General features: G+C 43.3%; 1 protein-coding gene across 10 annotated transcripts in view; it reads left to right on the forward strand.

Annotated features, from left to right (window-relative positions):
- The window catches only part of LOC133283324 (nuclear factor of activated T-cells 5-like), a 76524-nt gene that overhangs the window by 20112 nt on the left and 39813 nt on the right, over positions 1–16599 (forward strand). For all 10 annotated transcript variants that reach the window (XR_009747780.1, XR_009747779.1, XR_009747781.1 and 7 more), the window contains 4 exons: positions 7636–7826; positions 9297–9469; positions 16228–16362; positions 16536–16588. Coding sequence is in view for 5 of the 10 variants with exons in the window: in XM_061480011.1 (XP_061335995.1) it covers positions 7636–7826; positions 9297–9469; positions 16228–16362; positions 16536–16588 (552 nt within the window). In the remaining 5 variants the exon portion in view is untranslated. The remainder of the gene's footprint in view (positions 1–7635; positions 7827–9296; positions 9470–16227; positions 16363–16535; positions 16589–16599) is intronic.

A 16599-nucleotide genomic window follows, 5' to 3' on the forward strand; every position in this document is an offset into this window, starting at 1 on the left:
ACTCCTTCCCAAGTGATGCTTTAGTAGAATGGTAAATGGTTCATCTCAAATAGGCCTAGAATCTCTGTTTTTAAAGGGGGTGGGGGGGAGATGTTGCAGTCTCTGCTGTAGAGACTGTACTCTATCTCTTGCAGGTACCAAGTGGTCTCATTTACATCACAGTTAAAGGAGGAAGCTTTATGTCAAGGCAGCCATGTATAATCTGTGATGCATGTCCTGTTAGACTACAGTTATACAAACTATCTAAATAGACAGTTGAAGCGTGAAAAACTAGGATAGTGAAATGCTGTAACTGCACTTGACAAATTTAGCCTATTCCCTGTATAGACCTTGATGACTTAAAGTTTAGGTGATGCTGGTCGCTATCTCTGAGGCAGGGATGAGCATCGCACAGGACTGAATGGTGTCCTCAGTCCTTCTGATCAAGGGGAAGGATCTGGATAGAGCAGTTGCAGTCAGGAATCTGGGCCTTGGCTGCATAGCTGGTTTCTCCAGCATGTGTTTACCTTCTTTGTTCATCCTGCTTCATTTGGAGGGGAGAAAAGGATAACTGATATAATTCACCTTACTCAGAGAGGGTGAATGTTGTTGGTGATGAGGCTTGCCAGCCTGGTGCTGAGGACTATAGTGTAAGTTACTCAGAGGATGGGGACCAAAGCCCAGGTCATGGTTTAATCCCAGCCGGTAACTCAGAAGGACACAGCCACTCACTCACTTCCCCCCCCTTCTTCCCCCCAGCTCCTGGAGGGATGGGGAGGAGAATCGAAAGAATGTAAATCCCATGGGTTGAGATAAGAACAGTCCAGTAAATAATGTATAATACAAAACCACTACTACTACCACCAATAGTAATAATGATAAAGGAAATAACAAGGGGAGAGAATATAAAACTAAAAGGGGAAAGAAAAAAAATTAACAGAAGTGATGCACAATACAATTGCTCACCACCTGCCAACCAATACCCAGTCTGACCTGAGCAGCTATCTGGGCCTTCTGGGTAACTCCCCCCAGTTTATATACTGGGCATGATGTGCTGTGGTATGGAATACCCCTTTGGCTAGTTTGGGTCAGGTGTCCTGTCTCTGCTTCCTCCCAGCTTCCCATGGCTCCCCTCACCGGCAGAACACGAGGCTGAAAAGTCCTTGATCAGAGTAAACACTGGTGTGTTATCACCATTGTTCTCAGGCTTAAGTCAAAAACACAGCACTGCATCAGCTACTAAGAAGAGCACCAGCTATACTTTAGAGAAAAGAGATTCAGAGCAGCCCTGCAGGGAAGGACTTGGGGGTACTGGTCAATGAGCAAATGAACATGAGCTGGCAGTGTGCGCTCGCAGCCCAGAAAGCCAACCATATCCTGGACTGCATCAAAAGGAGTGTGACCAGCAGGTCGAAGGATGTGATCCTGCCCCTCTACTCTGCTCTCGTGAGACATCACTTGGAGTATTGTGTCCACTTCTGGTGTCCTCAGCATAAAAAGGACATGGAACTGTTGGAACAAGTCCAGAGGGGGGCCATGAGGAGGATGAGGAGGCTGGAGCACCTCCTGTATGAAGACAGGCTGAGAAAGTTGGGGCTGTTCATCCTGGAGAAGAGAAGGCTGCATGGAGACCTCATAGCAGGCTTCCAGTATCTGAAGGGGGCCTATAAGGATGCTGGAGAAGGACTCTTCACTAGGAACTGTAGTGACAGGACAAGGGGTAATGGGTTCAAACTTAAACTGGGACTGGAATGGGTTGCCCAGGGTGGTTGTGAATGCTCCATCCCTGGCAGAGTTCAAGGCCAGGTTGGACAGAGCCTTGGGTGAGATGGTTTAGTGTGAGGTGTCCCTGCCCATGGCAGGGGTGTTGGAACTAGATGATCTTAAGGTCCTTTCCAACCCTAACTATTCTATGATTCTAAGAAGGAGAAAAATAACTGTTACAGCTGAACCCAGGACAGTACTCACCCCTTATTCCATACCTTTCACATAATGGTCCGATCTCATATTTTTCCATATACCACTGCGTTTTTATCTCATATATATATATATATATGTACATACACTCACACATAAAGAGAGAAATATCATTCCTTAGTCCATGGACCATTCCTATAAAGTTCACTGAGTTCATTCAGTCCATGATGTCAGGCTCCATCTCTTGTAACAGTCTTTCAGAGCAGGAGAGATGGTGTGTAGTGTTGGATTGTTGCCTGCTGACAACACTGTCAAGCCCTTCTTATCACTGCTGAGCTCATCTGGTTTCATTGAAGTTCATTCTTTGTTGGGGTGGTGATCAGAGGGAAGTCAGGGTCAGTCAGTGGTGATCTAAGGACAGTTCTGCTGCTGCCGGCTTTTCTCATGACTTTATTCTCTGCTGATGATCATGACAGCACATACCTACTTTTCAAAGCCCAGAATGGTGGAGATGGGCATCCAGCTGTTGTGCTATAAAAGTGTTATAAGGCAGGCAACAGCATATAATTGAGCTCATTGGCTGTTTTCCCCTAAAAGCAAATACCCTTGAGGTACACATCAGACTTCCCCATCTTAACGCATTACCCACCAAGTATGTCCCGGTCCCTGAGCAAAAGCAATCCCACAAGTGGGTTTGCCTTTACCTGAAGCATGAATAACCCAGACTGTCTTCCTCAGCAAATTCTCTCTGTACACCACAGGAACTTTATCTATTCTACAGTATGTAAAATTTCTGACTGGGCTGGGCCAGCCCTGTTGGCAGATCCTCTGGTGTTGACCAACCAAGTGGCCTTTGGTAAATGTGTATCCTAATGTTTGAAAGTCGCTCTCAGTGTAGTTTTGAACAGCCCCTTGTACTGTTCGATTTTCCCAGAGGCTGGTGCATGGTAGGGGATGTGATATACCCACTCAATGCCATACTTGTTGGCCCAAGTGTCTACAAGGTTGTTCTGCTAATGAGTCCCATTTTTTGACTCAGTTCTCTCTGGGGTGTCATGTTGCCACAAAATCTGTTTCTCAAGGCCAAGGATAGTGTTCTGGGCAGTGGTATGGGGCACAGTGTATGTTTCCAGCCACCCGGTGATTGCTTCCACCATGGTTATCACGTGGTGCTTGCCTTGGCAGGTTGGTGGGAGTGTGTGTCAGTCTGCCAGGCCATTTGTACTTCAGCCATCGTCCTCCATACCAAGGAGGCTTTAACTGTTTAGTTTGTTTAATTGCAGCACGTTTCACAGTCATGAATAACCTGGGCAGTAGTGTCCATTGTTAAGTCCACCCCTTGATCACGAGCACATCTGTTTGTTGCATCTCTGCCCTGATGGCCTGAAGTGTCATGAGCCCACCGGGCCAAAAATAATTCACCTTTATGTTGCCAGTCTAAGTCCATCTGAGCCACTTCAATCTTAGCCACTTTAGCCGCCTGTTGGTTGTTCTGATGTTTCTCCATGTCATACCTTCACCACCAGGTTCTGCACCCAGGCAGCGATATCTTGCCCCAGTGCAGCAGCCCAGATGGGTTTACCTCTGTGTTGCCAGTTGTTCTGCTTTCATTGTTGCAACCACCCCCACAGGGCATTTGCCACCATCCATGAGTCAGTATAAAGTACTGGCCACTTTTCTCGTTCAGCTATGTCCAAGCACAGCTGGATGGCTTTCACCTCTGCAAACTGACTCGATTCACTTTCTCCTTCAGCAGTTTCTGTCATCTGTTATAAGGGACTCCATGCAGTTGCCTTCCATCTCTGATGCTTTCCCACAATATGTCAGGACCCATCAGTAAACAAGGTATATCGCTTCTTACTTTCTGACCGTTTATTATGCAGTGGGGCCTTTTCAGCACCCATTACCTCCTCCTCTGGTGACATTCCAAAATCTTTGCCCTCTGGCCAGTCCATGATGACTTCTAGAATTCCTAGATGACCGGGATTTCCTATTTGAGTTCGTTGTGTAATTAGTGCAGCCCATTTACTCCATGTAGCATCAGTTGCATGATGTGTAGAGGAGACCCTGCCTTTGAACATCCAGCCCAGCATGGGTAACTGGGTTGTCAGGAGGAGCTTTGCTTCAGTGCCAATCACTTTTGAAGCAGCTCGAACCCCTTCATAGACTACCAGTATCTCTTTTTCAGTTGGGGTATAGCTGGACTCAGATACTCAGTATCCCTGACTCCAAAAGCCGAGGGGCCGACCTCGAATCTCCCCTGCAGCTTTCTGCCAGAGGCTTCAGGTAGGACTATTCTCCCCAGCTCAAGTGAAAAACAGGGCACTGTACCATCTGCTAAGGAGGAGAAAAATGACTGTTACAGCTGAACCGAGGACACAAGTGAAGGAACATGAGGAAGAAGCCTACAAAGAGATCTTTCACGTTCCTGCTCAGAAGGGAGACATTCAAATGCTCTTCTTCAGTGGCTGCACACTAATGCCCAGTTTGTGAATCTGCAGGTCTTGTTTGTTTCATTGCATAGTCACAGGGTTGTGACTGAGCTGGAAATGCGGAGACTTGGGTTAGTCTTTGTGGCTGGAATGCAGTTGTGAATATGCATCAGCTGTTTAGAATAAAGAGAGAAAGTCACTTATCCTGAGGAGCTCCTTGTCTGCACAGATCTTCAGCATGAAATTGGAGACCAGAGGAGGGAGGAATTTCAGGGGTAATGTTTTCATATCTGTTACAGACTGCCTGACTAAGAAGACAGTAGATGATACAGTAGTCTTCTTTATAGAGATATCTCTGACCGTGGAAGGTTTAGGCCATCTGTTCATCTGCAGGGATGGCTACATAGCCTGGTGGAAGTAATCGAAGAACTTGAGGGCTGTACTTGAGAAGGTTTCCTAATGCAAATGGTAGATAGGCTTACCAGGAGTAATGCTTTACTTGACTTACACAAAGACACACAGAAGAACTGTCAAATACCATTACAAAAGTTGAAGTGACAAGAGTATAAATGTGAGCATGGGCACCGAACTGAATACAGACTAGCATTGCATGCTCATTGTAACTGAGGCAAATGTCATCCTGGTCATAGTGGGAGGAGTGTGGGCAGCAGGTCAAGCAAGTAGACAACTCTGTCTCTTATACAAATACAAAGTGTGAAAGACATTTCCCTTTCTATTTTTTTCATAGTTATGGCAATTTGGAAATCAGCAAAGAGTTCTCAATCCAAACTAATTTACCAGGTCCACAAAGAAGCTTTGTTTATGATAGAGCCCTTAAAATTTGTGCTGAGTGCTGCTGAGAGAGTATAGGAGTTGTCATGGTTTAAGCCTAGCTGGTAACTCAGAACCACGCAGCCGCTTGCTCACTCCCCCCCTTATTCCCCACTCCCGGAGGGATAGGGAGGAGAATCAAAAGAATGTAACTCCCACGGGTTAAGAACAGTCCGGTAACCAAGGTACAATATAAAACTACTACTACTGCCACCAGTAGTGCCTTATGTGTCATACTCTGTACTGACCATGGATGGTGGCAAATGCCTTGTGGGGGTGGTTGCAGCAATGGAAGCAGAGCAACTGCCAACGCGGAGGTAAACCCATCTGGGCTGCTGCACTGTGGCAAGATATCGCTGCCTGGGTGCAGAACCTGGTGATAAAGAAAAAAAGCTAAGCAGGGTCGGGCTTGGTTAGTACTTGGATGGGAAAACGCCTGGGAGTCCCACGTGCTGTAGGCTTTTATTTTTAATGATAAGGGGAATAACAAGGGGAGAGAATACAATTGCTCACCACCTGCCGACTGATAGCCATCCTGACCCGAACAGTGATCTGGGCCTTCCGGGTAACTCCCTCCAGTTTATATACTGGGCGTGATGTGCTGTGGTATGGAATACCCCTTTGGCTAGTTTGGGTCAGGTGTCCTGTCTCTGCTTCCTCCCGTCTTCCCATGCCCCTCCTCACTGGCAGAGCATGAGACTGAGAAAGTCCTTGATCAGAGTAAACATTATGTAGCAACAACTAAAAGCATTAGTGTGTTATCAGCACTGTTCTCAGGCTGAAGTTGAAAACACAGCACTGCACCAGCTACTCAGGAGAAAAAATGACTGCTACAGCTGAACCCAGGGCAGGAGTATACTCATCTTTAAAGTCATGTTTGGCAGTGTTAGAAACATCTCCAACACTTTGCTTAGTCCTCCTGAGTAATGTAGGAATCCAGTGAAGTTTCATAAGATTAAAATCCATTCATATCATCCTGTTGCTATGGTAATTTAGTGTTCATTTATGTGAAATTTCTTAATGGGCCTTTGTTCACCTGAATTTCCTTTTAATTCTTTTCCAAGTTACTCTTTAGTACCTATCAGTGAAAATTCTGTTTGGAAGAGTCTTATGTTACTGAATTCCTGAAAGCTCAAGCTTGCTTTACTAGTAGGCAAACTAGTTCATACACTGCATATAAAAGTGTCCAGGCTGGACAGACAAAATGAGTCAGTGGATCTTCAGGAAATCTGAGCTACTGGGGAAAAAAACTGTAAAGGACAAGAGGGCTTTATTGTTTGTGTTTCTTTTCAGGGGTGTTTTAAAGATGGGGAAGTATAGTGTAAAAATATTGCTAGCTCAGTAGAGATCTGGTGCTTGCTCTTTCCTGGCAGCATGGGCAGCCATTCAGATGGATCACTTGTAAGTAGACTGAGGAGAAGCAGCAGATTCTGTGGCCCTTTAAAGAAAACCATGTGTCATGGTTTAAGCCCAGTTGGCAATCCAGAAAAAAACACGCAGCCTGCTCTCTCACCCCCCCACCCCTGTTTCCTCCCCCAGCTCCCGTAGGGATGGGGAGGAGAATCGAAGGAATGTAAATCCCGCGGATTGAGATAAGAACAGTCTAGTAACTAAGGTATAACACAAACCACTACTGCTACCACCAATAATAATAATGATAAGGGAAATAACAAGGGAAGAGAATGTAACTGCTCACCACCCTCTGACCGATACCCAGCCCGACCGGAGCAGTGATCTAGCGCTTCCAGTTAACTGCCCCCAGTTCTACATCCTGAGCATGACATGCTGTGATATGCAGTACCTTTTTGGCTAGTTTGGGTCAGGTGTCCTGTCTCTGCTTCCTCTCGGCTTCCCCTCCTCCCTGTCAGAGCATGAGACTCACAAAGTCTTTGGTCAGAGTAAACATTACTTAGCAACAACTAAAAACATTGGTGTTCCCAGGCTGAAAGTCAAAACCACAGTACTGCACCAGCTACTAAGGAGAAAAATGACTGCTGCTGCTGAACCCAGGACACCATGTTACTTGATGATTTAGAACTAGAGAGTCTAAAATCAACATGCAACATTAAAACTGTATAAACAAACAAGTGACTTGTCTGGCAAAAGAAGGATTATCCTGAATGCATATTGTCAGTGGAGGTGTCCCTGCCATCAGTAGCTGATCTTCACTTTGTCTTGCTAATGGTATTGCAAAGCTGGAGCAGTTACCACCCAGATGATGTGAAATACTCTTGTGCACCGTTCATACCTTCTTCTAACAAGAACACCAGGGAAGAAAAGTGACACAAGTTAGCTGTGGCGATGCTGTTTCTAGCCAAGGAGACCTTGGTGACATGACACAAAGACTGTTCATTTAGCTTTCCATTTAAATGGTAGAGTATCAGAGTACCCTTTACTAATTCAGCTGTGTAAAATGTTTTGTGTTTTAATTAAGTGGCAATTTTTGAAATATTTGATTTGTGTTGCCATGTTTCAGCTGGAAGGTCACAATGAGCCGGTGGTGCTTCAGGTATTTGTGGGTAATGACTCTGGTCGAGTGAAGCCACATGGATTCTACCAGGCCTGCAGAGTTACTGGGAGAAACACTACTCCCTGTAAAGAAGTGGATATAGAGGGGACTACTGTTATTGAGGTTGGACTGGACCCAAGCAACAATATGACACTTGCGTGAGTAGCTTTTTTTGTAGCTTTTTTTTTCCCCTTTTTTTTTTTAAAAAGGCACTTATTTTCAGAAATTAATTTTCCTTTTTCAGTTGGGTGGGTTAGTAGTTAAAAGTCTGAACATCTTGACACACACCAGGCACTCTCAGTTTATTATATTTAATTCTTAATCAGGTCTTCCTTAAACTTTATCAGTTAACTGTTACATTATTTTCATGTCCTGTTTGATCAATTATATGCATATTCAGGTATGAGATGAATTATAAGCTGGTCAGTGGTTCTGCTGGTTGTCTTTTAACAAGTAAGAATTGCTAATCAGAAGCAAACTCTGAATATAAGTGATTTCATAATAAGCTTTTCGCATGTATCTTGGTACAGAAAGGGAGTGATCTTTCAAATAATTCTTTTCAGTAGGTCTTCTTTTCAACAGGTGTGTGGATGAAAGCTGCTACTTCACGTGGAAGCTTGTCTTGTTTCAAGAGAAGAAATGTTTATTCAATTGACAGTGTCCACTTCTTTAGTAGGATGATATAGTTTGCTAATAGACTGTATCAATTTGATTTTTTTAATGTAAAATATGTTCCCATGGTAACTGCCTCTTGGATAGTAATTTTATAATTGTCCTCAAGCATTAATGGAAAACCATATAAGTATAGAGATGCTATAAAGATGAATTTGGAATTGCCTGGGAAGAAAAGTTTTGCTTAGGCTGTTTTCTTGAAAGGAATCTTGATGTCTCAAATCTTCCTAGTATTTCAGTGATGCTATAGCACCTCCCTATTGACAGCAATGCCAGTGCCACCTTCTAAATCCCTCTCCCCTCCTCTCCGCTCCCTAGCTGTTGCATGTTGGCCCTCATACAGCACAAAACTTTGTTGTACTCAAATTTGATATCAGATGGTCCCTGTACTATTTGGGTGTAGAGCCTAAGGTCCTGGTAAAATGACAATGTCGTTCTTAACACATCAGGCTGTGTTTGGTTGGTTTTTGATGTTTCCCAGAGGACTGCAGTTATGGTATGGTGTATCTATCGCTTCCAAGGTCTGCTGAGCATAAAAAATAATATGACTACAGTACATTTTCTTCTACTACTGCTTTAAGTGAATGCAGAATATTTTGTAGTAATAATCCTACAAACCCAGATCTAGACACAGGAATGGAAGGGTGAAGACTTGTGGTTATAAATTGAATGCTTACAAGAATGGCTTTGTTACATTGTATTTTCTGTTTTATTCATGCTGCTTTATTATTCCTCCCTCTTATAATTCATCATCCAAAATATGTAGGGTTGAATTGAAAACCAAGCTATGTAATGAGAAAGTTCACATAGAAATTTCGTGTAAAAAAAAAAAAAGAAAAATAATATTCCAGCAATTACTTAGAGTTTTGACTTATGGCCTATGTAATTAGTTGAAAGACTGTTAAAGATGCTGAACATATTAAACTCTATTAAACTCCACTGTTTTCTGTTGTTAGGGTTGATTGCGTGGGAATACTGAAACTGAGAAATGCTGATGTTGAAGCTAGGATAGGGATTGCTGGCTCAAAGAAAAAGAGCACACGTGCTAGGCTGGTATTTCGTGTTAACATCACTCGCAAAGATGGTTCAACTTTGACTCTTCAGACACCTTCTTCCCCGATTTTGTGCAGTAAGTATCAAAATAAAAAGCCGGTATTAGAGGACTCTGGGGTTTAATGTGATTGCCATAAATATGCCTTAGGGAAAAAAACACCCCAATGTTAGGCTGTGACTATTTTAGAATTGCTATGGCTAAGATCATAGAGTCATAGGATCATAGAATCATAGAACAGTTAGGGTTGAAAAGAACCTTAAGATCATCTAGTTCCAACCCCCCTGCCATGGGCAGGGACGCCTCACACTAAACTATGTCACCCAAGGCTCTGTCCAACCTGGCCTTAAACACTTCCAGGGATGGAGCATTCACAGCTTCCTTGGGCAACCCATTCCAGTGCCTCACCACCCTTACAGTAAAGATCACATGTATTAATTTTTATTTGGGGTGATGTGTTAGTTAAATGACTGACCAGTATTTAAAAGTAGTTATGAATTTCCTCATCTTTTATTAAATGAACTTTTGCCTTTTAAAAAGTCAGGATGTTCTTGTCATGATTGATTTGAACTTATGTGACTTTTTTGAGATAAGTTTTAATATTTTCTGTATTGTCACATTCACTCTGGTCAGCTTTCAGTGACCAAAAGGACTTCTAATGAGTTAGTGAGCAGTTGTGGTACTTTGTTGGGCCAGATGCACTGGTTCAGTGCAAGAATTAAACCTTTTATAGCTCTTTATTAAAATGGTCTGTTTAGCACTGAGTACAGATGGCTGCATTGACTGGTTCAGTTATGCTGAACAGGGAAAATGAAATTAGAGGAGGCTGCAGTACATCAGGGGCTGCCTGTGTCTGTGGAGTCTGTAGCAGCTTCCAGCTATGGGGAATTCTGCTCATCTGTCAAAGAGAAAAAATAAGGAAATGTTATATATATAATATATATTATATATATAATAACAGCTGTTGATGGGGTTACTGATATTTCTTGATGAACAAGAAAATAGGAGAGCTATCTGGAATCATAGTATGGTTATGCAAAAGCTCCTTGTGTTGTGCTCTTTCCATTGTATAAAAAGTTATTTGGTTTGGTGGGTTTTTTTCTTTTTCTAAACTCTGTTAGTACCTATTGTGTCAACTCATCAGAAACTGCAGCTTTGTTGCCAACAAAAGAACAGATTGAAAGAGGAGATAATTAAAATCACATGAGCTTCCACATCAGCTACCTCTATGTGGTTCTAGTGCTGCAGGCAGCAGGCGATTTGGCAGATGTGGCATGTGGTCTGTCCCTTTTTCCACTCTTCTGCTCTTGCAGAGAATCTCTATGCAAGACTCGGGGAGAGCAGGAACCCTGTAGAAACCCTGAAAAGGCTGATAAACAAAGATGTGTCACTGCTGATGCAAGGGAGGGATCTCCTCCTCTCCTCAGCCATGTTCTGTGCTTTAGGCAGTAGTTTGATGTTTGGGGTTTCCTTCCAGAACTTGAGGTGTTCCCATCCTTCTCTTTTCCTCTCCTGCCACTTTTTGCTAAATCTTTCTTTTCCCAGTGTTGTTTGAACTGGTGGAGCATTCATATTTAGGCATTTATGTTGTTGGAAAATACATAAGTACATTTGCTAGGTCTATGGTTGTTCGTGTAGCTCCATTTCAGTCAGGGCAGCATTGTAGTATCTGACATTAATTTTCAGATTTAAGAAAAAAAAACATTTTCTATAAAATCACTAAAAGCTCTATCTGTATGCATTTTGTTTGTATCATTAACTTACTGGTTAAAGTTATTTAAATCATAGCATAAATGGGAATAGAAATCATGTGGTGTTTTCTTAAGCACATAACAATCCAAAACTTGCTCTTGTTAGGTAGAAGCTGAATGTCTGAGATGTTTTAGAGACTGATTTTAAAATAGGCTGTTTAGCTAAAAAAACTGTGTTTGATGCGATTCCTACTTAGCTTGTTTGTAAGGCCATTCCAGTACTGGCTTATGAAGGTCCCTTGTAGTCTTTATTCTCTGTTGAATGCAGCTGTTTATACCTGTAACTAGTTATATTTGGAGATATGGGCAGTGAGTAAAAAGCAGAATATGTGAGAGGGATGACATGCTAAGGCCATTAGAAGAAAAGGAAGGAAGAAGGGAAGGAGGGAGGGAGGGCAGAAGGAAGGGAAGAAGGAAGGTTATCCTTCCATAAATAAAGTTCTAAAAATCAAAAATTACAGTAGAGAGTAAATTGGTTTAGTTTTTAGCAAGCTGGGGTTTGATCAGTTGATAAGAAATTCTTCCTAATTGTGTAAGTTACCAAGAGATTGCCCAGGAATTTCATAGCATCTCCATTGCTGGAAGCCTAAAACAAACAAACAAAATAGTTAGACTCGTGTCTTTGATGAATAGTGTGGGTAAAGCTAATTGTCATGTGAAGATTGAGGGGAATTCTTGAGGCTCTTCCAAGGATTCTGTGCTTCTGCTTCTTAACTCACACCAAAGTTACAATGATTTTCAGTAGACCATAGCCAATCAAACTGTGCTGGTATGTACATACTGGCTGATCCATATGGCATAAAATGTTGTTTATTAAGTTACTTGCTTATATAAATCATCTTCTCAGGCACATTGTACCTGGTTTATTTGCTACACACATCTTATTACAGTTGTGTACTGTACTTTCTCATAATGAGGTTTACATAATCACTCATCACAGCCTGCTTATCTTGTGTTTTGTCACTAATATTGCAGTCAAAGCTGCAGTAATATTCCTAAAACCATGGGAAAGACCTTGAGTAGATGTAGGCTCTTTATTTAGGGTCTGTGTTTTAAATAGGCTTTGTTCACTTGCTAGCAAGCCTAAATCCAATTACTCTTTTCAGACGTTCTATGTGCCTTGAGTATATTTAGTAGTTGTATAACAGTTGCCTAGGAACCCACTGCACCACTTGTAGAAAGATCCTTTCTGAAAGGTTATTAAATAATTTTGAGTGTTACAGTATGTATGTCCTACTGTGTAGTAAGCCCAGAGAACATTATTATTAAATAATAAAAGCAGGTCACACAAGAGAAAAGCTCAAGTACAAGCTCATGCCATTAGGATGGAATATAGTCATGGAGGGCTATGTCCTTTTCAGAAAAGACAGGCCAGCCAGGCGGGGTGGTGGGGTTGCTCTTTATATGCGGGAGGAACTACAATGCACCGAGTTCTGTCCAGGGACAGATGATGAGCGAGTTGAGAGTCTGTGGGTGAGAATTAAGGGGCAGGCTGGCAGGGGGGATACTGTTGTAGGTGTCTGTTACAGACCACCGGATCAGGGTGAGGAAGTTGACGAGGCCTTCTACAGGCAGCTGAGAGCGGCCTCACAGTCACAGGCCGTGGTTGTCGTGGGGGATTTTAACTTCCCTGATGTTTGCTGGAAGGACCACTCGGCAGCCCAGCCACAGTCCAGGAGGTTCCTCCAGTGTATGGATGATAACTTCCTCCTGCAAATGGTGGATGAGCCGACCAGGAGAGGAGCGCTGCTGGATCTCATCCTCACTAACAAGGAGGGTCTGGTCGAAGCAGTATGGGTTGAGGGCTGCCTTGGTTGCAGCAACCACGAGATGGTGGAGTTCAGGATCTTGTGTGGCAGGACTAGTAGAATACCAAGTAGAATTGCAACCCTGGACTTTAGCAGGGCAAACTTTGGCCTTTTCAAGCAATTGCTAGGGGAAATCCCATGGGCAGGGCTGCTTGAAGGTAAAGGGGCCCAAGATAGTTGGTTGACATTCAAGGACTGCTTTTTCCGTGCTCAAGATCGGAGCATCCCGACACGTAGGAAGTCAAGGAAGAGGGCCAAGAGACCTGCGTGGCTAAATAGGGAATTGCTGGGTATGTTCAAGTGGAAGAGGAGAGTTTACAGGTCATGGAAGGAGGGGCTGGCCACTTGGGAGGAATATAAGGCTGCTGCTAGAGGATGTAGGAAGGCAGCTAGGAGGACTAAGGCATCCTTAGAATTAAACCTGGCAAGAAGGGTCAAGGACAGCAAAAAGAGCTTTTTCAAATACATGGCAGACAAAACTAACACCAGAGGCAATGTAGGCCCACTGATGAACGAGATGGGTGCCCTGGTGACAGAAGATACAGAGATGGCAGAGTTACTGAATGCCTTCTTTGTCTCTGTCTACTCTGCTGCAGGCAGTCCTGAAGAGCCCTGTACCCCTGAGACCTTAGATGAAGTCAGGTCGATGGAGCGGTTTGCCTTAGTCGATGAGGAATGGGTTAGAGACCAGTTGAGCAATCTGGACATCCATAAATCCATGGGTCCAGATGGGATGCACCCGCGGGTGCTGAGGGAACTGGCAGAAGTCATTGCTAGACCACTCTCCATCATCTTTACCAAGTCTTGGGAAACGGGAGAGGTGCCTGAGGACTGGAGGAAAGCAAATGTCACTCCAGTCTTCAAAAAGGGCAAGAAGGAGGACCCGGGTAACTATAGACCAGTCAGCCTCACCTCCATCCCTGAGAAAGTGATGGAACACCTTATCCTTGGTGCCATCTTAAGGCATATCAAGGATAAGAGGGTTATGAGGGGCAGTCAACATGGCTTCTCCAGGGGGAAATCATGTTTGACCAATCTCTTAGCCTTTTATGAGGAAATAACACGGTGGATGGATGATGGCAGAGCGGTGGATGTGGTCTACCTTGGCTTCAGCAAAGCATTTGACACAGTCTCCCACAGCATCCTCACAGCTAAAATGAGGAAGTGTGGACTGGATGATCAGGTAGTGAGGTGGACTGCGAACTGGCTGAAGGAGAGAAGCCAGAGAGTTGTAGTCTATGGGGCTGAGTCTAGTTGGAGGCCTGTAACTAGTGGAGTGCCTCAAGGGTCAGTACTGGGACCAGTATTATTTAATATATTCATCAATGATTTAGATGAGGGAATTGAGTGTACTATCAGCAAGTTTGCTGATGACACTAAGCTGGGAGGAGTGGCTGACACGCCAGAAGGCTGTGCTGCCATCCAGCGAGACCTGGACAGGCTGGAGAGTTGGGCAGGGAGTAACTTGATGAAATATAACAAGGGAAAGTGTAGAGTCCTGCATCTGGGCAGGAACAACCCCAGGTTCCAGTATAGGTTGGGGAACGATCTGTTAGAGAGCAGTGTAGGGGAGAGGGACCTGGGGGTCCTAGTGGACAACAGGATGACCATGAGCCAACACTGTGCCCTTGTGGCTAAGAAGGCCAATGGCATCCTGGGGTGTATTAGAAGGGCGGTGGTTAGTAGGTCGAGAGAGGTCCTCCTTCCCCTCTACTCTGCCCTGGTGAGACCCCATCTGGAATATTGTGTCCAGTTCTGGGCCCCTCAGTTCAAGAAGGACAGGGACCTGCTGGAGAGAGTCCAGCGCAGGGCAACGAAGATGATTAGGGGAGTGGAACATCTCCCTTATGAGGAAAGACTGAGGGAGCTGGGTCTCTATAGTTTGGAGAAGAGGAGACTGAGGGGTGACCTTATAAGTGTCTATAAATATATAAAGGGGGAGTGTCACGAGGATGGAGCCAGGCTCTACTCAGTGGCAAACAATGATAGGACAAGGGGTAATGGGTACAAACTGGAACACAAGAGGTTCCACTTAAACTTGAGAAGAAACTTCTTCTCAGTGAGGGTGACGGAACACTGGAACAGGCTGCCCAGGGAGGTTGTGGAGTCTCCTTCCCTGGAGACATTCAAAACCCGCCTGAACGCATTCCTGTGTAACATTATCTAGGTGTTCCTGCTCTGGCAGGGGGATTGGACTAGATGATCTTTCGAGGTCCCTTCCAATCTCTAACATACTGTGATACTGTGATACTGTGATTTTGTGAGGAATAGAAATGGTAGTTGAGAAACCTTTATTAGAAACTGTAATTATTTTATATATTAAATGTGACAGAGTACTTTATTTTAAAATGCATGTCTATTTAAATTGTCTTTGGTGCTCATTTTCATTTAATACGTGGTCTTACTTGATTTATGCTTTACAAAGCATAGGAATAGTTTGCAGCAAAGACAATTTGTAATGTGTGTTATACAAATTGTCATCTGAATTACTGGCTGAGAGGCAGAGGTTTCCAGGCATGTAGATCTGTAGGCTTCATTCTCTTTGATAGTTCATAGGATATCAGTTGCTGTAATCCCCAACTATGAACATGTGACTCTTGCACAAATTTGCATTTAAGTATATAGGTCTAGAAAGTCACAGAATCACAGAATGGTTCATGTTGGAAGGGACCTTAAAGAACATCCAGTTCCAACCCCCTGCCGTGGGCAGAGACACCTTCCACTAGACCAGGTTGCTCCAAGCCCTGGTTTAGTTCTTGTACCAGCCAGAAAGCTACGTCATGTAAAAAGAACAAACCCAGGTAACATGAGAATTACTACTTATACCCTTTTGCATAGAAGAACAAAAAAGCTTCTTGTTATTCTTTTTTTCTTTTTTTTTAACCTTAAGGATAGATTTGAAGGTGTGCTTCAGCTGTAACTAAGGGCTGATGCATTTGTTTATAGCTCTCTATGCCAGGAAATTACGCAACCAAATTTTCTTGAGCTTTAGCTCAAACACTGAGAATTTCATTTTGAGGATTTAATAAATGCAGGAGAAAAGGGAAAATGTTGTTAGTGGATCATTTCTTTAAGTGTGATTTTTGAGGCCATCACATTTAGTGAGGAAATAATAGAAATGGTTATTGTCTGAAAACCTTTTTCATGAATGATATAGTAAAGGAAGAAGCTGAGGAATTATTTTGTTCTTTCCTTTATAATCCTGTAAGTAAAAGCTTTTTGTTTGGATTTTGATATTTTCTTAATTTCAAACTATGGGGTTTTCTTTCAATCGCAGCTCAACCAGCAGGTGTTCCAGAGATCCTAAAGAAAAGTCTGCACAGTTGTTCAGTGAAGGGTGAAGAAGAAGTTTTTCTGATTGGCAAGAACTTTCTAAAGGGAACAAAAGTGATTTTCCAGGAGAACGTTTCTGGTTAGTGTGAAAGCAATAACAGCTTGGGGTACTGAAGAGAGCATGATGCTCAGGTTTACATTGGGTGATAAAATTTAGTTGTAGAGACCAAACTGGCAAGCAGAATCAAAGGCACTAAAATAAATGGCTTTATATGGATGCAAAATAAATTCTTCTTTTTCATTTTCATTTAGATGAGAATTCATGGAAGGCAGAAGCTGAAATAGACATGGAATTATTTCATCAGGTACTTCTGTT

Source organism: Pezoporus flaviventris, unplaced genomic scaffold, assembly GCF_033815535.1.
Source record: "Pezoporus flaviventris isolate CSIRO_AGI_PZ_B2104156 unplaced genomic scaffold, CSIRO_AGI_Pfla_v1 ptg000164l, whole genome shotgun sequence".
Taxonomy (NCBI): domain Eukaryota; kingdom Metazoa; phylum Chordata; class Aves; order Psittaciformes; family Psittacidae; genus Pezoporus; species Pezoporus flaviventris.